General features: G+C 40.5%; 1 protein-coding gene across 1 annotated transcript; it reads left to right on the top strand.

Moving 5' to 3' along the window:
* The first annotated feature begins 297 nt into the window (after positions 1-297).
* tnfaip3 (tumor necrosis factor, alpha-induced protein 3) lies at positions 298-19,621 on the top strand. The gene is made up of 9 exons (XM_078542331.1): positions 298-435; positions 620-938; positions 11,614-11,804; positions 12,054-12,201; positions 12,973-13,143; positions 14,505-14,685; positions 15,395-16,446; positions 17,466-17,686; positions 18,637-19,621. Exons 2-9 carry the CDS (start codon positions 632-634, stop codon positions 18,910-18,912), a joined length of 2,547 nt encoding a protein of 848 aa, XP_078398457.1. The 5' UTR covers positions 298-435; positions 620-631; the 3' UTR covers positions 18,913-19,621.
* The last annotated feature ends 4,979 nt before the right edge of the window (positions 19,622-24,600 follow it).

Raw genomic sequence — 24,600 nt, 5'->3', positions numbered from 1 at the left:
GTTTTTTTTCTATCTAAAATAGATTTTTAAAAAGTGGCATGAGATTTTACGCAGAAAAGATAAATTGAACAGACGACTTTAAGGAGGGACTGGGAGAGGAAAGGGTTACAAGCTATTTGCAGATCAATGCTGCACAGCCCTGTAGTGGATGAGTCACACTGCAGTCGCTGAGCAGGGCTCCGCTACTCTCTTTCTGTTGGTAGCCGGCTGAGATTCGAAACTGGAAATCCCCACTGGAAAGTCCCGGCGTGTTTTCCCTCCCCATCTTGTTTCTGTCTTCTGACTTTTGCCAAGTTGGGGAAGAGCGTCTGCAGATTGAGCTCAGTGTAATGCGAGTGAAGTCTGGAGCAACTTTGCAGTTAAATTGAGCAAAGGAGGGGGTCCAGACACTTCTCAATAAGTCCGAGCGAAAGGGGCTGAAACCCAACTGAACCGGTAAATGTTAATTATTTCTGATTTGCAAACGGCAAATGTTTTATTTTGTCTGCTTTGGTTTGTGTTATTTTGCAGCATGTTTGAATATTTTTTTCCAATGTCTGAACGTTGTGAAATTTGCTTCTGGCTGTGTCTCAGTGTAATCAACAAGTGCTGACTCCCTGACTTTGATCATCCGCCGCAGGGTGCGCTGAAGATGGCAGCTGAAGGCAGTTTGTTGCCTCAGTTTCTCTTCGCCAGTAACTTGACGAAGACGGTGAGACTCAGGGAGAGGATCTCCAATGACTTGGTCAAGCCGGTCTGCAGCAATGGTTTGATTCACCATTTCAAGAACCTCCACAGGTACACGGTGGAGCTGTTCCGCCTGAGTCATTACAGCCCTCAGTTCAGGACTAAAATCCAAGAGGCTCTATTCGATAGGGCCCAACAGACTGCCCTAGAACAAAACAGGAACCTCAACTGGTGCAAAGAGGTCAAGAAACTTGTGCCTTTGAAGACAAACGGTAAGAGTTGGCGCATTTTCTAATATGACAACTTTAAAAGAACAGTGTTATGTCTTTAATCTATATAACTTTTAAAAAAATACCTTTATAGGGACGATATTCTTGATTGTACATTAGACTGATTGTTGGAAGGAGAATATATGCTTTCTAATACTTAAATACTTTACTACACAAACAAAATATCTGACGCAGAATGAGGTAAATAGAGTTAGTCAGCCATTATCTGTCAATGGGAATAAGGTCTAGTTATTAGCACCTCAATATTAAATGAAAGAGTGAACATTGTCTATCATAATTTGGTTATTAAAACTGTAACATCTATTTTACGGATATCATACAATGTCTACACATGATGTTTAAATCCATAACAATTCCAGTGGCAATTTTCACCACAGTGGAGTTAGCTGTAAAATAGACAAATAGTCTATAGTTTTAATTTTTCATTCCGAATCTAATATTTCATATTTCCAAAGTGGGCATATTTTCTGGTGTAAGTAATAATTTGATTTCCAAGCAAATGAACAGGCAGATTGCTGCAGGAGCCAATTTTCTATTGTCGTCTGATTTGATTTTTAATGAAGTCAACAATAGTGTATAATTTTCAATTTTGTTGCTTTTTCTTCGAAAATGTTATTTTAAGATTGGATATGTTTTTTTTTAAAACACACAATAGAAACTCCGCTCAAAGTTAAATTGCTGTACGTAAAATGCATATAAAATGTTTGGAATTGTTTAAAAAGGTGTTTCAACAGTTGGTTATTATATGGTTGTACATTCACCAAAATGATTTAAAATTTGAACAGTTCTTCAGATATGAAAAATTGCAGAAATTGTACAATGCATTTCATAATTTAATATTTAAAAATCACCACAGCACCTGAATCTTAACAAGTGCATTGTTCCTTCATTGTGGACTGATAATAGGACATTCAGTTCTACATGATGCTAATGAACAATGCGGTTTTTGAAAGAAATTTGAAATTAATTCAAACTTTCTAGAGCTCTCTGATGCAGAGTTTCATTTTCAGTTTAAGAAGCCAAGTAGTAAATGCTGCCTAAAGACAGTTTCAGCATTGTAGCCAAAATACTCTTCATGAACAATTATAGCCATATGTCTCCAGTGTGAAGACCAAAATTACTTTTGAATTGATGTTTATTTTTTCCATGAGTTATTTGCTAACAGAGTATGCACAGACTACGTTCAGAAATTTAGGTGTTTTCGGTGATTCAGTGCTGACGTGTCTGGGGATGTGAAAATATAGTAAATGGGGAAGAGTGTAGGAGTCTGTTAAAATCAAAACTTCCCCTAAAAGCCCCAACAGCTATTGGTTGAATCAAATTTTACTTGTGTAGTGCATAAACATTCCAAGTACCCAAACTCCCCAACCACACCCACTTGGAAATTCCACTTCATAAAATAGGGCTCAGACAGCTACACGTTGCAGAAGAGTACTGGCGACTGACTGCATGCAGTATTAGTCAAACTGCTACTCATTTGGAAATTCCATAGATTATATAGGGAATTTTACATGGCCCATTCTTAAAAAGGAAGTCTGAACATCAAACTCTGTGCATTCCCTAGTGATTCATTTTAGTGCCTTTTTTAGTGAGGTTCCATATCTAAGTAGGTTAGATCTGGTTATAACACCCGCCTCAGTTTTATTTTTCCTTTCTCTTTCTCCCCCCTTTTCGGCTCCGCCCCACTGAAACATTACAGATGAATCAAACAGAAAACTAGTTTTCTGATTATTGTTGGAATGAGAATAGGTTTTGCATGTAAGCTATATGTAGATTTGAGCTAGAATTTTTTGTGTGAATTGGTCCACGTGTTACTTGATCGGGCACCAAGTGCCATTTGACTTCCATAAAGTTTCTTATGAGGGCAACCTTCTAATAATCATTCTGTGTGGCAATGTAAACATTTTGTAAAGCATTTTATTAAGAATACAAATGTTAATGTACTTTGTTTTACCACAAGAACAAAAACACCAATGACGAGAATCTGTTAGAGGATCAATAGTTTCATGAATGCAAGGCTCAAGACCTTTAAACTCACATATATTGGGCTTGGCATCGGGTTCCAAAGCCTGTGGGGAAAATCCGATCTGTTAACTCTGATGCTCTCCACAGATTCTGCCAGACCCGCTAAGCATTTCCAGAATTTTCCTTTCTCAATGATGTTTACAATGTTCTCCCTCTGATAGGAGGGATAATTGTTGATTATTGCAGTTTAAAAAAAGTAATGCTAACCTTTGTAAAGTAATAGTGTCTCTAAATCTTTAGTCATGACAAGAAAGAACTTAAATTTACTTTTGGATTACTTTTGAAGTGCAGCCACTGTTCTTCTGTAGGCTAACAGAGCTGCTTGTTTGCACACAAGATATCACAGAAATGTTGGCCAGAGCACTGGGGAAAACTCCTTGCTCTTTTTTTCAAATGATACCATAGGACCTTTTAAATGTTCCATCCGAAAATACCTTTGAAAATGCAACACATCTTCAGTACTGCACTGGAGTGTCAGCCTGCTCAAACATGTAGTGGGGCTTCAACCCACAATCTTCTGCTTCTGGCTAAAGTGCTACCAACAAGCCCAAAATGGCACACTCAGTCTTTTATAATTCATGGTTACTGAAAACTCCAAGTGCGGTAAATTGAGCATTCTGAATTAGAGAAATTGTAAACTGCCTCAATGCAGTTATGTATAGTAGTTTTCTTAAACCAACTCTTCCTGACATTAGGTTCTGCTTTCCAATTTGATATTGCATTTCGCCAGTGGAAAATATGTTATGAATGAATGTTGCCTGAACACGAGGTAACAATTTGGTCCATTGTGAACTAACCCATATCTGAAATAAACATTTGCCTCCCAATGAAGGCGAGTTGCATTTTGGCCAGTTTTATATTGCATTATGGGGGTCTTGTGGCATGTTACATAAGAACATAAGAAATAGGAACAGGAATAGACCATTCGGCTCCTCGAACCATTCAATAAGATCATGGCTGATCACCTTGTGTTTTGATTTCCACATTCCCATCTAACTCCGATAACCTTTGATTCCTTTGCCTAACAAGAATCTATCTACCTCTGCCTTAAAAATATTCAATGACCCTGCCTCCACCACCTTCTGAGGCAGAAAATTCCAAAGTTACACAACCCTCTGAGAGAGAAAAATTCTCCTCATCTCTGTCCTAAAAGGGCGACTCCCTAATTTTAAAACTCTGCCCCCTAGTTCTGGACTTACCCATAAGAGGAAACATTCTTTCCACGTCCACTTTGCCGAGGCCATTCAGGGTCTTATATACTTCAATCAAATCACCCCTTGCTCTTCTAAACTCCAGTGGAAACGAGCCCAGTCTGTCCAATCTTTCCTCATAAGACAACCCATCCCTATCTCTGAGCCAGAAACTCTGGTTTCAAGTCCCACCCCAGGACTTGATGGCTATGGAAGGTGCGTTCATAATGTAGCCAAATAGGTTGATTATCAACCTGTAAATCCTTCCAACATACCTGATGGCAGGTGGTAAGAGTGGGAGAGTCTCCTGGTCGGCCACGCTTGATGCAGAGTGGTGCCCCCTCAATCTATAACCTCTGGCACCCTTTTCCGAGGGAAAAAAACAACTAGCCAGGGGAACGGACGTAAGCATGTGCTTTGTTTGCCTCATGCCACTAGGCATGAGAAGAACCAAGTCTATATTGCAGTGCTTCTTGCTCTGGATTATGCTGTTTTCATATCTTTACACTTTGGAGAGTAGTGGAATGATTCATAACAGGCTGTGCAATGTGAACACTCCTTCCATGGCTATAAAAATCGTTGTACTAGCCAAGAGACTAGTTAGTTACAGGTAGGGTTTGTGGGTTCCCACAGCCTAATGGCGTTTGGGGTTCATCCATCCGCACTGGATGTTCAGAGACAGTGCTGCACACTCTACTGACTGGGACATTCTGCAATGGGGTTTGAAGTCTGCACCGACTGACCCAGTGATGGAAATGTTACCACTGAGCTAAGGGTTCGCTCCCTATCATGAAACTTTTCTCTTAGAAGTGTGATTTCCTGACAGGTGCGGACTACTGAATAGTTTGACAATGATAATTGGGCTCCAGAAGACAAGTCTCTGTCATTTTTGCTTTTTTAAAATTAAGGACCAAGGTACTTTGTGCAGCATACAACCAAAGTTAAAAGGATAAAAAAAAATTCCAATAAATGTAACTCAGGAAGTAGTAATTAGCTAGCTCCAGGTTAAGGTTTAAAAGGGGACTGAACAATGTAGAAATTTCATCAGTTAACGTTTCGAGCCTTCATGGCCCTTCGGCAGAACTGAAGCATAGTTAGGAGAAGGGAGAAATATAAACTGGTTTAAGGTGGGGGGGGGGCGGAGAGAGACGTTGAGGGTGTGGTGATTGTGGAGATGAGCTGAGCGTCAACTCGCAGACATTTCCTCCTACCTCTCCCTGGACCATGACCCCACCACAGAACATCAAGCCATTGTTTCCAGGACTGTCACTGACCTCATCTCCTCTGGAGATCTTCCTCCCACAGCTTCCAACTTGATAGTCGCCCAACCTCGGACGGCCCGCTTCTACCTCCTACCCAAAATCCACAAACAGAACTGTCCTGGCAGACCGATCGTGTCAGCCTGTTCCTGCCCCACGGAACTCATTTCTCGTTATCTTGACTCCCTTCTCTCTCCCCTTGTCCAGTCCCTTCCCACCTACATCCGTGATTCCTCTGACACCTTACGTCACATCAACAATTTCCAGTTCCCTGGCCCCAACCGCTTCCTCTTCACCATGGATGTCCAATCCCTCTACACCTCCATCCCCCACCAGGATGGTCTGAGGGCCCTTAGCTTCTTCCTTGAACAGAGGCCCCAACAATCCCCATCCACCACTACTCTCCTCCGTCTGGCTGAACTTGTTCTCACACTGAACAATTTCTCTTTTAACTCCTCTCACTTCCTCCAAATAAAAGGTGTGGCTATGGGTACCCGCATGGGCCCCAGCTATGCCTGTCTCTTTATGGGGTATGTGGAACATTCCTTGTTCCAGTCCTACTCCGGCCCCCTCCCACAACTCTTTCTCCGGTACATCGATGATTACTTCGGTGCTGCTTCATGCTCTCGTCGGGACCTGGAAAAATTTATTAATTTTGCTTCCAATCTCCACCCCTCCATCATCTTCACATGGTCCATCTCTGACACTTCTCTTCCCTTCCTTGACCTCTCTGACTCAATTTCTGATGATAGACTGTCCACCAATATCCATTACAAGCCTACCGACTCCCACAGCTACCTCGACTACAGCTCCTCACACCCCGCTTCTTGTAAAGACTCCATCCCATTCTCTCAGTTCCTTCGCCTCCGTCGCATCTGTTCTGATGACGCTACCTTCAAAAACAGCTCCTCTGACATGTCCTCCTTCTTCCTTAACCGAGGTTTTCCATCCACGGTCGTTGACAGGGCCCTCAACCGTGTCCGGCCCATATCCCGCGCATCCTCCCTCACGCCTTCTCCTCCTGCCCAGAAACATGATAGGGTCCCCCTTGTCCTCACTTATCACCCCACCAGCCTCCGCATTCAAAGGATCATCCTCCGCCATTTCCGCCAACTCCAGCATGATGCCACCACCAAACACATCTTCCCTTCACCCCCACTGACGGCATTCCGTAGGGATCGTTCCCTCCGGGACACCCTGGTCCACTCCTCCATCACCCCCTACTCCTCAACCCCCACTTATGGCACCTCCCCATGCCCACGCAGAAGATGCAACACCTGCCCCTTCACTTCCTCTCTCCTCACCGTCCAAGGGCCCAAACACTCCTTTCAAGTGAAGCAGCATTTCACTTGCATTTCCCCTAACTTAGTCTACTGCATTCGTTGCTCCCAATGCGGTCTCCTCTATTTTGGAGAGACCAAACGCAAACTGGGCGACCGTTTTGCGGAACACCTGCGGTCTGTCCGCAAGAAAGACCCAAACCTCCCTGTCGCTTGCCATTTTAACACTCCACCCTGTTCTCTTGCCCACATGTCTGTCCTTGGCTTGCTGCATTGTTCCAGTGAAGCCCAACGCAAACTGGAGGAACAGCACCTCATCTTCCGACTAGGCACTTTACAGCCTTCCGGGCTGAATATTGAATTCAACAACTTTAGATCTTAAACTCCCCCTCCCCCCCATCCCCACCCCGTTTCTCCCCCCCCCTTTTTTTTTCAATAATTTATATAGATTCTTCTTTCCCCACCTATTTCCATTATTTTTAAATCTAAAACTAAAACCTTGTTAGTCTTTCCACCCCACCCCCACTAGAGCTGTACTTTGAATATCCTGTCTTCCATTCTTAATTAGCACTTTTCTTAGACAAATATCACCACCTTCAACACCTCTTTGACCCTTTTGTCTGTGACATCTTTTGATTATCTGCTCATCTCCACAATCACCACACCCTCAACGTCTCTTTCCCCCCACCCCCCACCTTAAACCAGTTTATATTTCTCCCTTCTCCTAACTATGCTTCAGTTCTGCCGAAGGGCCATGAAGGCTCGAAACGTTAACTGATTTCTTCTCCGCCGATGCTGCCAGACCTGCTGAGTTTTTCCAGGTAATTCTGTTTTTGTTTTGGATTTCCAGCATCCGCAGTAGCTTTTAGCTTTTTGTTTTTATCTTTGTAGAAATTTCATACTCTTTCTCAGGGCATGAAAATTAAATTACATCAGATACCAGTAAGTGATGAGTTCAGGAGTGCAAGAAGCGGGAAGAGCATATCACACAGAACCTTTGTAGTGTAGAAGGAATAAAGGGCAAAAATTCATTATTTTAATATATTAAAAATGCTATGTCACCATGCAGCCGTATCACACTGCAAATACCAAACCTTGTTACAGATGGAGAACATTTTGGTTCTGTAATGCTGAGTTTCTCTAATCTGGAACAGAACCTTACAGCAGAACAGTTTGTGAAGTTCTGTGACTGAGCAACAATTAAATGCTGGGTGACCTGAACTTTTGTGTATTTCACTATTGGACATTGTTCCATTCAAGGGACAGAGGCTCTAATGATACATGCTATCCCTAAAATCTGATTTATGGGGGACTGTACCTTGGGAGATTATAGATTGCGATTTGGAGAAAGAAAAGTTAGACACTTTGAGATGAGACAGGTTGTCTTATCAACCAACCAGCTATTACTTGTCTTTGTAAACCAAGATTATTGGAGGTACCGTCCAACAGTCTGTGAATGGTAGTATGATGTGAATCTACAGGATCCTGTGGATTACAATTATGACATCCTTAGTGTGTTAATCTGAAAAAATGTCAGGATTATCATTTCATAGGTGCCGAGAAAATTTCAAATTCTTTGATAGGTGCATACCATGCTTGACAAATGATTTTCTTGTTAGATTAAGGGTTTATTTGGCTAAACTGGGTGTTTCCTAATTTGGTTCTCATTAGACTGGGTGGTGCCGTTAGTGGAGAATGGAATTGTTCTGTATTTTGCACCAAACCAGTCAAACAGGTATAGCACCAGTTAAATGAAAATGAATTAGTCTCAGTTTTATAAATTCATTTTTCTTGTGATATGGTGACCTGGGCAAAAGCAGCAGGCAAAAGCTGCATTTATTGCACCTTAGATGCCTTAAGAAGGTGACAATGGGCTTCTTGAACTGCACTGTCCTTGTAGGGATGGTTCCCTCTCAGTGGTGTTTGGAGACATTTCTGACCCAATGATAGTGAAAGAGTGGCAGTGTATATGCAATTTAGGATTGTGTGTGACTGAGGTGGGGGTGGGGGGTGAGCGCAGACTTTTGCGCACAGGTGCACGCACTGAAAGCTCCCTGAAAACATAGAGCTGCCTCAGGGAACTGAAGATTTTTAAAAACATAAATAAAGAATTTAAAAATGTTAAAAACATCCCCTCATGTGACTCTGAGCAGGGACATGTTATAAATGAGATTTCAACATTTTTATTTTATTTTTAATTCCTGTTGAAAACCCCATCCCACCCGTGGATGAGGTTTCATAGATCGAAAGGCTGCCTGGCTGATTGGGGCAGCAAAAAATTGCATTTAATTATTTATTTAATGGCCTTAACAGGCCTGTTAATTGTTGGCGGGCGCGCTGCCGACTCCACGTGCCCGCCAACTGAAATATCGCGTGAGTGCGCGATGATATTGGGATGCTCACCTGACGGCATCGTGCGTCATTTTAAGCTCGAGCGTGCCGACACGTGCCCACACACCGAGCAAAAAATTTTGGCCATGGAAAAGAAAGAAGCAGGCGTAGGCCATTCGGTCCTTCGAGCCTGCTCTGCCAGTATGATTATGGCTGATCCTCTATCTCAGTGCCATACTCCCGCGCTCTCCCCATGCCCCCTGATGAGTCTAGAAACCTATCTATTTCCTTTTTAAACGTATTCAGTGTCTTGGCCTCCACAGCCTTCTGTGGTAGAGAATTCCACAGGTTCACCAGCCTCTGAGTGAAGAAGTTTATTCTCATCTCAGTCCTAAATGGCCGACCTCCATCCTTAGACTGTGACCCCTTGTTCTAGACCAACCATCTAGAGGAAATATCACCCCTGCATCCATTCTGTCCAGCCCTGTCAGAAATTTATACGTTTCAGTGAGATCCCCCTCTCATTCTTCTAAACTCCAGTGAATACAGAACTAGTCGGCCCAATCTCTCCTCAGACGACAATCCTGCCATCCCAGGAAACAGCCTGGTGAACCTTCGCTACACTCTCTCTATGGCAAATATACCTTTCTTAGGCAAGGAGACCAAAACTGCACACAGTAGTCCAGATGTGGTCTCACCAAGGCCCTGTACATTTGCAGTAAGACATCCTTGCTCCTGTACTCCAGTCCTCTTGCAATGAAGGCCAACAAACCATTTGTCTCCTTAACTGCTTGCTGCACCTGCATGCGTGCTTGGTAATGGTTATATGGGTAGCAGATGCTGTTGAAGTGACTATGGTGAGTTACTACATTACAGCCTGCAGCCACAGTATGTTGATAGATATTGAGTCCAGTGGCATGGACATCATTCAAGCTTTATGCTGGAGAATATAAAGCTTCTTGACTGTTGTAACTATACCCATCAGGTAGGTGGTGAGCATTCCACCATCCTCTAGACTTAACCTCTCCGATATCTACAGGGCTTTTGAGAGGTCAATAATGAGCATTTCGTCAGACACAACCCAGTCTAGCTCCTCTTTTTGCCTTGGTATTGATGTGTTGCGTTTTAGGTGTGTCAATAAAGAACAGAGGGCAGTGGCCTGGCTTTCTCTTGTTCAAGGTGACTGTAGCAACAGTAACTTGCATTTATATAGCATCTTTAATGGAGTAAAATATCCCCACGCATTTCACATGAGTGCAATTAGGCAAAAGATGACATGAATATTACCCAATTTCCGTCCCAATTCCTTGTACTTCTGGTCCTGGAGGTGGGCTGGGCAGCCTGATTGTCGCGATGGCCAGAGATGGCAGGCCTTTTGGGGTGCTCATTTTCTACCTACAGCCCCTCAGTAAAAGGTTAGTGAAGCCCATCCTCAAAATGGACCTGGCCCCTGCCAGCACTATGGGCAGTTGGTCAATGTCAGCAGGACACACTACTCAAAACTGCATATACCCCCATATTTTTATTGCCCCAAACAGGTCGCGCTGGCATTATCTCTGTGTGAAACTGCTAATTTAACAAAGATGCAATGCCATGCATCCAAAAATATTGACTCTACCTCAAGTGATGAATGTTATGTCTGATTGTTACCAGCCTCTGGTGTAAACCCTTGTATATAAACTGTTGCCTTTTAAATCATCTCTCGTATTTAGTAGGAAGGTGTAACTTATACAACAGACTCTACAGTTAATATTTTGCATTAAGCTGCATCATATATGAGTGATCATTTAGGTTAGGCCTTTCAACTCTGTCTGTCATCAGAATGGCTTTGTGCCTTAATTTGTCTTTGTACTATTTGCAATCCACCCTCAATCATTACACCACCTGTTTTAAATTGGGTTGACACTCTTGCCATCCTGCTCAGAATCACTGGGCTTTTGCTCAAGGGTGGAATGAATAAGTAACCTGAAACTTGACTCAAATTTTCAGGCAGCACAAAGGACACTGATAGATGCACTGGAATCCCTGCTGCTTTATTTTCCCAAAAATGGATTTTCCATCTCCCCTTCATCCACCAGAAAGAATGATCCGCAACTTCCAAGTGCAGCAGGCTCAACTGGGTCAATAGTGTGCCAGAAAAGATAGTGAGAAAGTTCCTGGAAATAATTCCATTTTGAGTGATATTTTTATTCTGTGGTTAAATTTTGTGCCTTCAGATGAATTCTGGGGATTTGTACACTGCTGACATTTCTGATTGCTACAGCAATAAACAATAACTTGGATTTGCATTTTGACAAAATAACAGTTCTTTTGGCTGGCCCACAATTGAATGAACAGCAGATGACTCTTGAATGGGCTCTCTGACATTAAACATATATTGCCTAATGTAGCTAGAGGCCATATTACCATTTTTTTCAAATTAAAACCAAGCAATGTATTAATTTGAAGACAAGATGTGATTTGTTTTTTTTTCACTTAATGGCTACAAACATTTGTTCGTAATTTACTGCTTTCTGCTTTGTATATAAAACTTGGATTAATTTGAGCTCTCCCCAATTTGTTTCTGTCTCAGGTGATGGAAACTGCCTGCTGCATGCCACATCCCAGTTTATGTGGGGAGTTCAGGACATTGATCTTATCCTTCGCAAAACACTATGGGGAGCTCTGAAAGAAACAGATACAAGGAACTTCAAACTACGGTGGCAGGTCGAATGTGTCCGATCACAAGAGTTTGAAGCCACGGGCCTCCGCTATGACACCAAGGTGAATAAGGCATTTTCAATATTTGCTTCAAAATCATCTACAATAATACTAATTTGTTTGGTAGTAATGCTTTTGGGGGGGGAAAAAAAAGTTAACTTAGTTACACTGAACACTGAATAAGTTAATGTTTAATGATGAGATACTGTACCTAAGAATGCAGTTGAAGTTTTGGACATCAACCATTCCAGTGATTTTGCTCCATAATATATTTTTTTTGTTATTTCTAACAATAATTCATTTCTTCTGCAGAACTGGGATGAAGAATGGGAGAAAGTGGTAGAAATGTCATCTGTAACTTCACATTTTGGCCAGCCTGGGCTACCTTTCGATTCATTAGAGGAAATCCATATTTTTGTTCTTGCCAATATCCTTAAAAGACCAATAATTGTTATTGCTGGTGAGTGTTTGACAAAAATAAAAGCTCATGCACAAAATATTGATAAGAATAAATTACTGCATGTTGGACATGCATGGGAAGTTTAAAAGTAAGCTAATCCTTCATCGGATGCAAATATTCTTATTGTAGATGGAAAACACAACTGGGTAGGGACTTGTGTGGCTGATTGTATGGCTGCCATTTCTTCATTTTCATCAAAATAAATGGATGCCTGTAAAAGATGTCATGTGCATCTCCACATTATCGCTGTTGGGACAATTGCTTATTGTTTACATTGCCTTGACAATGATTTAGGCTTTTTTTAAAGTTTATATTGTGGCTTAAAGCAAACTGTCACTTGTTGGACTTTAGGTAGTTGCGTTACGTGCATTCCCTACACATCAGGCACAAATGTCAGAAGTGACATTAGTTTCCTTTTTTTTAAAAAGGAAAGATGATAAGTGGGGAGTAACAAAAACATGCTTGTTGACCCCTGGCCTGTGTTCAGGGTTGATTCACACTGCAGTGTCGCCAACTTCATTTCAGCATAATCCATTCATACATAGACGGGAACAGAATTGAAAGGTCAGAATTTTGATCTTCATGGTAATCACAAAAATGCAATCAGTATTGTATCCAAGCCAACACCGATTTGGCAGTATGTGGATCACCCCTTTGAGATTTCACTTAAAATCTTAAACTTTCAAAACACAAAAGTTCCTAAATCATCTCTACAGAGTGAAACTCCCTCTTACAAAGTTGTCTTTAACAAGCAATTATTCCTTTCAACAGACACAATGCTGAGAAGCTTCGGCACGAACACAAGTTTGGCTCCCTTGCATTTTGGAGGAATTTACCTGCCGCTGCATTGGCCAGCAAAAGAATGCTACAAATATCCCATAGTACTGGGCTATGACACGCAGCATTTTTCTCCACTTGTCACCATCAATGACAGGAGTCCAGGTATGTAATGTTATATTTCTCTTTAAATCAATCTAAGTTAACATCTCATTTATCAAAACTGCTCCGTTGTTGTTATGTTATTTGTATGCACGTGTAGAAATGAAAAGAAAAACCTGGAAATCCTGGAAAGCTAAACAAAGACAGAAAATGTTGAAAATATGCAGCAGTCTTTTCAGCATATCAAGCTATCTTTCTTGTTTTGTTGGTATAGCTACATTTTAGGGTTTTTTAAAAGTTTTTCTCACCATCTTTATAGCCCTGCACCCAGATACAGATATCTTACTTGGGGGGTTCAGGTTGGCAGCCTGCTCCTCTACCTCTGCAGTTCTACCTGGAGATGGCCAAACGCAGGGGTGGGGGGAATTAAGAGTCATGCTGAGTAGTGTGGGTCTGGAGTCACATTTAGGTTAGACTAGGTTATGACAGTGGAAGGACATGAGTGAACCAATTGGGCCTTTATGGCAACCTGATAGCTTCATGGTCACTTTCATTTTACTGTTTTTTTAAATATATCATTAATTTTCAAACTACTGCAGTGAGATTCAAAGCCCACTGACAGAGCAAACCAGTTCCCCACCCACTACAGGTCCCACCATTGCGGCAGGGACTATATTTTATTCCACGCATGGCCTCGGGAGTATTAGTCCATACCTCTTTATTACTGGTTCAGCAGCTATGCAGAAGATTGAAAATAAAATGCTTAAAATGCCTTCTTCCTACTTTTGCCTGATCTAGAAATACCACAAAATCAATTGTATTGCCCAAACTGGCCATTTAAAATGGTAAATTGTCTCTAATAGTGTGCAGCAATGCTGATTCCAGGGTTTCCCAAGCACCCACTTGAGTCTAGCATTACAGATATAGAAATGAGGGAAAATACATAATGGTGGCTAGAACTTCTCAGGCTGAAAAAGGGAGTAAGGGTCTTGATGTAATTAAATCTAACACAAAATTAGATGGGCCCAGGAGGCTGAGATATTTCAGGGCTAAGGTTTCTATCAGCTGATGCTTTCATTTTAAAAGCTGTAATGTACAGAATTTCACAATCTAAGACTGATAAAGGTGACCTAGAGATAAAATAGTTGCTTGAGATTCTTATCAAGAGTTTCGCCATTTCCTGTTTGGTTCTTTTTAAAAACCCCACCTGGGCCAGCAATGAAGGGTAAGCATGTGATACTTAATTGATCCATCCTGTGTTAGTTGAATCCATTATTGTGGCTAATCCATTACTCATTTGTTGCTCGCACAGTGTGTGTATAATTCTGACCTGTAGTTTCCACAAATCTGCACAACATGCATCTTTGTTCCACAGGAAAGTGCTCAGAACATATTGTTTAATGTAAACTGTTATGCTCAAACAGAAATCCGTGCTGTTCCATTGGTCCACAATGGAAGAAGGCGATTTGAAGATTTCATGGTGCACTTTTTAATACCAAAAGAAGAGGAAAATAAAGCCAGGCTGCTGGAGGAGTACTTCAATCTGGTTGAAATACCAGTCCAGGGGCTGGAGTTTGGTACCACTCACTTAATTAAAGCTGCTAGGTAAAATAGTTGTCTTATTAATTAATCACACCTTGTTTCTTATCAGTGCTACTTGTTGGTTAGGAGCATACTTCATTTTTGCTTGTGACTGCATTTTGTGAAGCAAAATTGCACGTTTGTTAGAATGGCACTCGACTGTGTAATCAGTTCCAACACTTCCAGTCAAACAAAATCAAAATTGAAACACCAAGGGAGTCTTAAACGGCTGCTGTGGTATCTAGTATATGGTTAATTTTTTTTAAATTACTAATGTGTAGTTATTTCCATCTTGAGAATTAAAACTGACTCCAGAAATGGGAAGAAATGCATAGTAATTTCTGATGCAAGATTTCTCTTGCAAACTTTTAAAACTAATTTCTGACTTTAAATGTTGTGCTTCAGGCTCTTAGTGATGTGCAATGCAAATTGAGTAATGCTGTGCACCTCGTTCAAGAGTGTGTACAGCAAGCTTCAGTTGAATGTTGAAGCTTTTTCCATCACTAGCTTACTAAATAATTTTTTGCTTTTCTAATTCTTGCTGGAAGACCAGCTTTTCTGGAGTTTATGGAATATACTTCTGGTTCCCAGTATGTCCACAATGTAGCTTGGTCCACATTAGAAACACGCAGAATTCCATTTCTACAGGAATAAGTGTGGGTTTATTTTTATTTTTTTTTTATGATGTATACATGGCACAGATTTTAAACCTGTAGTATTTTGATGGTTTCAGGTTGGATGAAGGCAACCTTCCAGAAGACTTGAATTTAGTGGAGGATTACTATCAGCTGGTGAATCATGAATTCAAAAGGTGGCAGCAGAGTCTGGCTGAGACCAGTAGGCCCACTCACAACGGGATCCAAATGAAAGGTGCTGCATACCAAGGGTCACTTATAGAAGAAAAATGTGCCACATATGGGTGCCTTTTCTACTGTTCTATAGAGACAAAACCATTTTGTCATGAGTGTTTTGAGCAGGCAAAGGGCACAAAGACTGAACGCACCGTGAAAGCTCATGAGCAGCTGAAAAAGAAAGGATGCTGTCCTCCTCGGACTGAGTTGGTTATCACTGCAACAACACCTGCAGAACCAGAACGATCATCTCGACCTCGCTCAGCACCGCCAACAGCACCTAGTCTTTCTCTCTTTAGTGAGACAAATGCCATGAAATGCAAGGTTCCCAATTGCCCCTTTACATTTAACGTACAGCACAATGGATTATGCGAGCAGTGCTTTAAAACAAGGACAGTAGTGCCGGGCAACATTATTGATAATAGGACTTCTGAATTGAGAGCATTGTGTCACAGAGAGTCCAGTTCCGAGACAGCGGGTTCATCCCGGGAGAATGCAAGGACTAAACAAGGTGCTGGTAATCCATTACAACAAGAATGCACCCAATGTAGTAGATGTCATCAGGAAACTCTGACGACAGTTAATGGATTGTGTAATATGTGCTTGTTAAGAACATTTCAAGGAATCTCTTCATCCTCCCACGAGGACTCTAACTCCTTGCGCTCAGGTCACGAGAGGTCACATTCAGACCCGAGCCAAATTACAAGGAATATGGGTCACCCATCAACCTCTGATCAATGCCAGACCTCTAATGTATGGACTTCCACTGGGCCACAGGTTTCTGAAAGCACACCGAAGAATCGAGCCGCCCATATCCCTGAGGAGCCCAAAGAAAGTTTCCAACCATGCAAGAACTCTGGGTGCCACTACTTTGGAACAAAAGAGCACCAGGGTTACTGCACCATCTGCTTTATTGAGTATGGAAAAAACCTCCGTAAGTTGTGTACTTTGCTTAAATAAATGATTCATGGGCTTTGTATAAGGGAGCATTTGATGTCAAAATTCATCAGCTGACTGGAAAGTATTTACTAATCTTGACTAATTCAGTTCTGGAATAGCGCTGTGAAAAAGTTGTTCACTTGTTCAAAACTTATTAGTTATCGCTGTTATAGTCGGGCCTTTTTTAATCAGGTTTTTTTCCCCCCAAGTAAAATCACTTTGGCTGCCTGAAAGATTTGGGACCGGAAAGAGTGCCTAATTTCTGCTGTGCCTTTCTACCATTCCAACGCTATTTGCATATTTCATAGCATCAGTTTTGATTTCCACTTAAACTTTTAGTTCATTCAACTATCTTCAGAGAAAACTCCAAAAAACACACTAAAATCCCTCACTTTGATACCACACTGTAATTTTTACATTCAATGAGTTTGTATGGTGTCAGTAGCACACGGGTTTAAGTAGATATAAATGCCAAAGACCCTAAGATTCTTCCTTTAAGGAAAACATTTCAAGAATTTTTCTACGATAATGAAATCTATAATTTTGATAATTATGTTTCCAATTTTTTTTTGGGTTGGGAGTCCTGTGAGGCCACCATAGAAATCTTCTGTTTTTTGATGCTGAATGCCTTCCGATAAAGCACCTTTGGACTGATTTTTGGTCAAAAATGTGCTTCAATTTAAAAGGGAAGATCTGTTCATATTGTCTTGGGCTTCATTCAATGTATTATATTTGTCTATAAGTGGCCCTCTATTGTCCAGTGAAAGGCGTAGGCCTGTGAACATTAGTTCTACTCTGATATCCTATAAAATTTTCTGTTGTAACACCTCCCAGAAGCTATATACAAAACAATAATGAGTACCAGGTGACAGATTAGGGTTGTATTTGTTCAGAATGTATGTACTTTAATTTTTTTCCATAACTATACGTTGCACAATGCTGCATTATTTGAGAGTTTTTTTTAACAAAGTAGTTGCAACTATGTTTAATCATTTTTTTTCTCAACGCTGAAAGGTGAAACCTCTGCCGTAAATCAGAACAGACCACAAAGGAATGTCCAGCCTTCTCACCGACCATCTCCAACCGATCCCAGATTCCAGAATATGGCTAGTTGTCGAGGTCAAGACTGCAACACATTTGGAAACAGTCATTTCGAAGGATATTGCCAGAAATGTTTTATAGATACACAATATCAAAGGTACAACGAAGCAACATCTAGAGGCCATTCCAGCACTGTAAGTAGCTTGTGATGTATACAGTTGGTTTTGGAATTTTAAATTACACTTTTAATCGAAATGTACACTCCCATATCACAAATTGTACTTTTTCGTACATATTTTCTACCTGTCCCTCATCAGGTCTCTCCACAAAATACCTGAGCCAAAAGTGCAGGCAAGTAGACAATCTACTACTTGGCCTATCCTGATGTTGCTCTGGTTTGCTTGGTCCATCAATGGCACAGCTCAATTTACAAATCGTGGACATTTGTATGCTACCTTAATTAATCTCTGATCCACTCCCCCAATACAGAATTTGTTTTGGCCAAAGAATTTGGTGACTATGAAGAGAGAATAATACTAGACATTTTTACACTGTACAATAAAGTTTGAGAAATGTGTACACAAGACTTGAGAAATTCAGCATTTTGAGTAAATTGTAACTAATATCGTTTTTACTTTGTAGCATAAATATAATATATTTTTAAAATATTAACATGTGGGTCAGAAGAATGAAGTGAATTACCACACGATCATAAATGTTATTAAAATCTACATCTATGGAATTTCACAATCTCCCCTTTTGGTTCTAAACTGCTGGTCAGAAGCAGAATCTTTTTTTGAATTTCCTGGAAATAGAAGGAAGTGGAAAGGTACATTAATGAGGAATTGCCATAATGTGCAGCATTTAAACTACATCCTCTATGACTTAAATGCAAAAAGGTCATCACCGTTTAGAAAGAGAAAATGAATCTTTCTGTACAAGCAATTAAAGATGTACACTCCGATATCACAAAAATTGGACAGGCTGATTCTACTTGCTTGTCCTTTTGGCTCCATTTTTATGCGGGGGTTGAAACCTGGTGAAGGAAGGGGAGAAAATGTACAAAATATGTCATATCTGTTTTTTGTGTACTTGTTGCAGAATTCAGACTGAAATGATTGTTTCCTTAACTATATTGTTACAGAATGCATCGCAACATCAACCTTCTGACTGCATTGAGTTGAAAGGCCAGAGGATTAAATGTGCAAGGAACTATTGTAACAACTATGTAAGATCCAGTGACAACGAACTTTGCTTAGAGTGTCAACAGGCCAATCGTGGCAGCACTGGGGATCCAGCCTTAAATCACCCACCAAAGCAGCATTGCCACACCATAGGCTGTGACCATTTTGGTAATAACAAATGCAACGGGTACTGCAATGAATGTTTTGTTTTTATCTCCTCGTATGGGAGAAAATGAATTTCAGTGCGAATAACTGAGCCAAATGATTTTTTTTTTCTGCAAAAGAATAAACTGTTTTCACTCCTACTCTAAAAGGCTTGGCCTTCAACCGTAATATGGATGTTCCAGTACAGAACATAAAGCTTTGTAAAGATTTTCTAAAAATGCTTGATTTGTAAATTGACATATTTATTATATTCATAATTTGTTTCTCTTATGCTGAACTGTTTCGAAAACCATAAAACTGGCCATAATTTCTCTACTTTATAGTAAATATTATCCATGACTTAATTATAACTCTAATAATTGTACTGGCCGTGGGTGGGCGGGGGGGGACCCTCAAATAAATTATTTACGAAACGCACAAAGCATAAGCAAACTTATTGTATAGTTTTCAATAATGTATGTTTTCTCAGACAAGGCTCTGAGGAGATGTTACTACAGGCAATTCCAAAAGGTCACAACACTCAAACTGCATCATTCACTTTTCACAATCCATTTCTGTCAAGAGCCAATGCAAGTATGTTTGCTGGAATGATTGAATCTCGTGACTTAATTTTGAAAAAGACAGTGTGAACTTAAGAGAAGAACTACTTGTTTGTATTGTATGAATATCTTGGCTTAAATTAGGGCACGAGAACAAAAATATACGGGTCTGTGTGTAAAACAGGAAATATTTGTATGTAGTTTGCTTGTTCTGAGTAATAAAGGGTAATTTTTAATCTTGTTTCTGGAAGAAATGGAAATATTAGAGATTTAATTTATTCAAAGCTTTGAGTTAGCTAATTTATATACCTGTACTTCTGTAGGTTTACTTTATAATGTCCTGTTTAAGAAATTGACATAAACATATTTTGAAAACTGCAAAGGAATAGAATTTTTATGGTGAGGGAAGTTGAAAGTGAGCCTTAATATTAATGTCCTATTGCCTCTCAATTTTTGTGCCAAAATTCAGTGTTACTTACAGGTCATACTTAAGTCTAACGGGTGACAGAAAATATCTTTTTTGAAAAAGTCATTTGCAGCTGCACTTTATTATTTTCAACCCTGAAATTTATTTTCATCACTTGATTCTTAGTTGAATGACCTATGCTCTTAAGTTTTCCTATTTTGAAGTGTACTCCCCTGATTCATGGTCTTATCAAACCAAGGACCTTGCAACTCTTAAATTGACCTGAGAGTTCAGGACTGCCAGGAAGATAACTTTCCAATTCCTATTTGTTGTTGTTCCCTACTTTACTACTGCATAGAACAGGAACTGAGAGAGTGGGGAATTGTACTCCTGCCTCATTAGTGTATCTGTTGATGCACCAATTTCATCACTGCTAAGGTGCTTTTTTTGCTTAAAGTGGTTTAAAACCTGCCACCTCTGGGATCAAGGCTTGAATCCAAAACCAGACTGACAGGAACACAACTTTTTGCTCCTTCCAGCTATAAAGATCCTACGTGAAATGTATTTGGACAGTCTCAACCCAGTTCCTAGTGGATGCTGGTTCACAGCACAAAGGTTCCCTGTATTCAGAACTAAATTGACAATCTTGCCAAGAAAGGACAAGAGAATGCTGCTCTGTTAAGTGGAACAAATAAGCTTTGGTTCAGTTGGGCTACTGTTCCAAAGTGAGGCTAAGGTGCATTGTAGGGTGGATTAGGGTAAGTTTTATTTTACATTTAATTTGTTCTGCACATCCTGGAAATGCCTGATAATGATGTACATGGGGAGGATAACACCTACAGATTGACTGGTTGGGTGTCACAACCTACTTCTGTGTCTTTATGTAAATATACATCGTGTCATTAAAAAGTGGGAGTGTTCTTTTCCATTTCCACCACACTTTGTCATGACATTCACCAAGATGGGTATTGTTTGGCATGCGTGCAGAGAATAACACCCAACAAGGTCATTTTAATGTTCATCAAACTTTGCATTTCAAACTTTGGACTGGCAGACAACTGATGTTTATTCTTATTTTTTAAAAGGGAGATAGTCCAGGGAACCATAGACCAGGGAATATATGGGGATTTTTACTCCCAAGATCTGATCGGAAAACAACCAGAAACTAAAAATATAATAATGAACATTCCAAAATAAATGGTCATGCTTTTGATGGGGTGGAGATAGAGAAAATGTTTCCATGTGTGGGGAATTTGAAAGTAGAGGTCATAAATATAAGACAGTCACTAATAAATCCGTAAGGGAATTTGAGAGAAACATCTTTACCCAGAGTGTGGAGCAGGAAACAGGATATACATGCTATCTTTCTGAACTTGCCCCAACCTCGTAGCAGAGTGCATATTATCGTCAACGCAAGTTTATTGAAGAAAATTTGAGACTATGAAGATAATTTGTTAGCTCTGCCACATTGGCCTGCAGTGTTTCAAAAGGGCAGCTCACCACCAGCTTCTCCAGGGCAATTAGGGATGGACAACAAATGCTGGTCTAACTAGTGATGCCCACAGCTTGTGAAAGAATTTTTAAAAAGCATATCTAGTGAAATGCTTCAGGCATAGATGAATTAAAATGGGTATATTGTTGGGCGGCAGAATTGAAGAAAAATGTACTTTTTAATGAAAGGGCCAAATTAATTTAAAAATAGGCATATTTTCCAAGAAAAACAAAATTTTCAATAACCCATGTAGTGAAATATTCTTAGAGGTTGTCAAATGTATCTCCATCATGTGGTAGTTACTGAAACAGCACGTTGTTCACTAACTGTGTCGTCATTGGTGGGAATCTCAATCTCTTCAATTATTCTATTCACACACACTAATAAGAAAGGACATGTTTTTATTTTACTCTATAGTCAATTGATGTATTCAAATCAATTCCCTGTAAGTTGGCTAAGCCTTCTTAAAATGTGAATGATGCAGCACTTAAAATCACAGCTGCTACTTTAAAGGAGTTGTTGAGGAGAATATCATCAATGCATTTAATGGAAAGCTAGTGTTAGGACTGCAGCCAATATTGTTCGCTGAGCAAGCCAAATCCCAGAGGGAAACTTAACTTGCTGATTATAATTGTTTTTTGAATTTTGAAATTGAGGGGAAAACTACTGATCCCAGAAACATAGAACCCCAGTAACACTTATAGGATTTTAAAATTAAAATGTTTATTAAGAAGAAAAAAAAACTTAAACACAAGATTAAAATTACACTGTTAAAACAGTCTCACAAAACATTTCCCCCAAAAAACCCACTTGGTCAAAACACACAAGTAAACTACTTGGCAATAGCTGCTTATAGACTTTTTAACCATAAAAATCCAGTAATATTACCCAAGGCAAAACCTTCTGCTGCTTTAATAAAGCATACCGCACGATTCTCACTCTCTTCCACTCTGCTGTTGAAAAAAACCGAAAAGTTCAGGAACAGACTGCTGTCTGTAAACAAAGACTTCTCTGGCTTGAAACTGGATGGCTGCTTCAAATTCACAACTTCCTCAGCACAGAGCTAGTCTCAGGCCATCTCCCCCACACAACCAACACAGCTCAACTAAACATCTTAAACACCCTGTTCCACTTTGATTTTAGACTTCATTGCTCTAAGCACCTCTTTGAATTCATTTTTCCCAAAATATAAAAATCCTTCATGTTTTCCTATTGCCTCTACTTTCAGGTAAAATAAAATTTAATAACCTTCCATTGCTAACCTATGAAAACTTTGTAAGTTGTAAAATTCCCTTGTCATTTCTAAATGGCCTTTGAAACTTAACAGCTAAAAAGTCAAGTTCCTACTTATAACGCAAATTTCAAACTCAACCTACTTATTCGCTCATTCAACTTCACCATAGCTTCACATTGCAATTGCATGCATTTTGCACCTTTACCTTTCATCTCTCTGCTCCCACAGACAAGCTATCTCTACTAACCTTCCCCCAGTTTAATTACACACACATGGCCTTCTTTACAGAATACCACCATATTCCCAAAAATATTTTAAAAAGTTACATCCATCTTCACACTACATAAAGCACATGAGGGTGAAAGGAATGGGCGGTTATACTGATAGGGTTAGATGTAGAGGTGTAAGAGGAGGCTTGTATGGAGCATAGGCCAGTTGGCCTGACTGGAGTATTTCTGTGCTCTGGACTCTATATATCTATCTATGTAATATTTCTAAAATGTCAAAAAAACAATGGAAAGTCCAATTTCCCCATCAAAAGTATTCAAAACAATGTTTATTTATTTTGGCACAATTAGCTGTGAGGTTTCCAGCAAATTTTAAAATTATTTAAGCTGAGATGTGTAATAATTGAAGAGTAGTTGGCACATATTTAGCTATTGTGTTCAAGTAATTCTGCACCCAGTTTACTGCAGCCAGGCATTATAATTTTTAATGTTTTTATAACTGTATTTGATACTGAGTGAGAAAATGGCTCAACTTATTACCATCCTCCCATCAAAACTACAAATAAAGAGACAACCCGTCTATTTATGCTTAGTTGTTGCAGTTTCAATTTTCTTGCTCTGCTGTTCTCTAAAATCTAACATTTGTGATGCCCAAGCCTCACAAGCAAGGAGCACCAGTTAAAAAGACATAGGCTGGAATTTTACGTGCCACGATCGGACGTGCAGCTGACCTGACCTAGTGCAAAATTGCGCGAGAAAGCGTCGGGCATGTGTCCTAATATCACAGCGACGTCGTGCCATATCACGGACGGCGGGCACATGCAGGTGTCGGAAGCCTGCCCGCCAACAATCAAAGTTCCAATTATGCTAATTAAAGCCCCGATCAACTGGTATTTTTAGTAGCCTGTGCACTTTTACGCTTGGCGCATGGGCCAATCGAATAGGCAGCCTTCATGTTTTTGCACCATTTTCGATCCAGGGCAGGATAAAATGCCCAGAAGATGTTTTAACATTGAGGAGTTATGAGTATTGCTGCCAATTGTCTGTGCATTAGAAATAATTTGTGGCATTTTTTGCGTGCAAGCATCCTTTTAACAATGCTGCAGCTCCCCGAGGCAGCTCCACAGCAGTTGTTAGCCTTCAGGGAGCTCGTTGTAAACCGCCCACCCGCACCCTCACTTGTCTCTGCTCCCGCCCTCTTCCCTCCTCCTGGCAGCACTGAGCCTCTCTCAGTCCGCGTTTCACGCAGGCTGCCAGTTGATTGGCCAGCCAGCGTGAAATTGCATGTCAGTTGTGATCACGGCTGGAAGTGCATATTTTGTCCGTTTCCCGGCCCGCCGATCGTGCGCACGTGACAAGCGCAAAATTCAGGCTATAGAAGCTTGCAGCACAGGAGACCATTCAGTTCATTGTGCCTGTGCTTACCGTTTAAAAAAACTTTCCCATTTGTCCCACTTCCTGCTCTTTCCCCCAAAGTTCTGCAAACATTTTCCTATTAAAGGATATATTCAATTCACCTTTGAGAGTTACTACTGAGTCTGCTTCCATCACCCAAGAAATACATCAAGATCGTAACTCACTGTATAAAAAAAGAGTAGGGCCCATAAGGGACCAAGGGAGCAATCTATGGGTGGAGCCAGAGCACATCGCTAGAATGTTGAATGAATATCTCACGTCCGTCTTCACCCAAGAGAATGAGGATGAAGGTGTCGCGCTCAGGGAGAGAGACTGCGAGGTTCTTAAGCAAATTGATATAGGGAGTGACAAGGTATTGGCAGGCTTAAAAGTGGACAAATCTCAAGGTCCGGATGATTTGTGCCCCAGACTGCTGAGGGAGGCAAGGGAGGAGATCGCAGGGGCT

This window comes from Cetorhinus maximus, chromosome 5 (assembly GCF_964194155.1).
Source record: "Cetorhinus maximus chromosome 5, sCetMax3.hap1.1, whole genome shotgun sequence".
NCBI classification, from domain to species: Eukaryota; Metazoa; Chordata; class Chondrichthyes; order Lamniformes; family Cetorhinidae; genus Cetorhinus; species Cetorhinus maximus.
The sequence above is the reverse complement of the archived record's forward strand: the minus strand, read 5'-3'. Positions and strand labels throughout refer to the sequence as shown.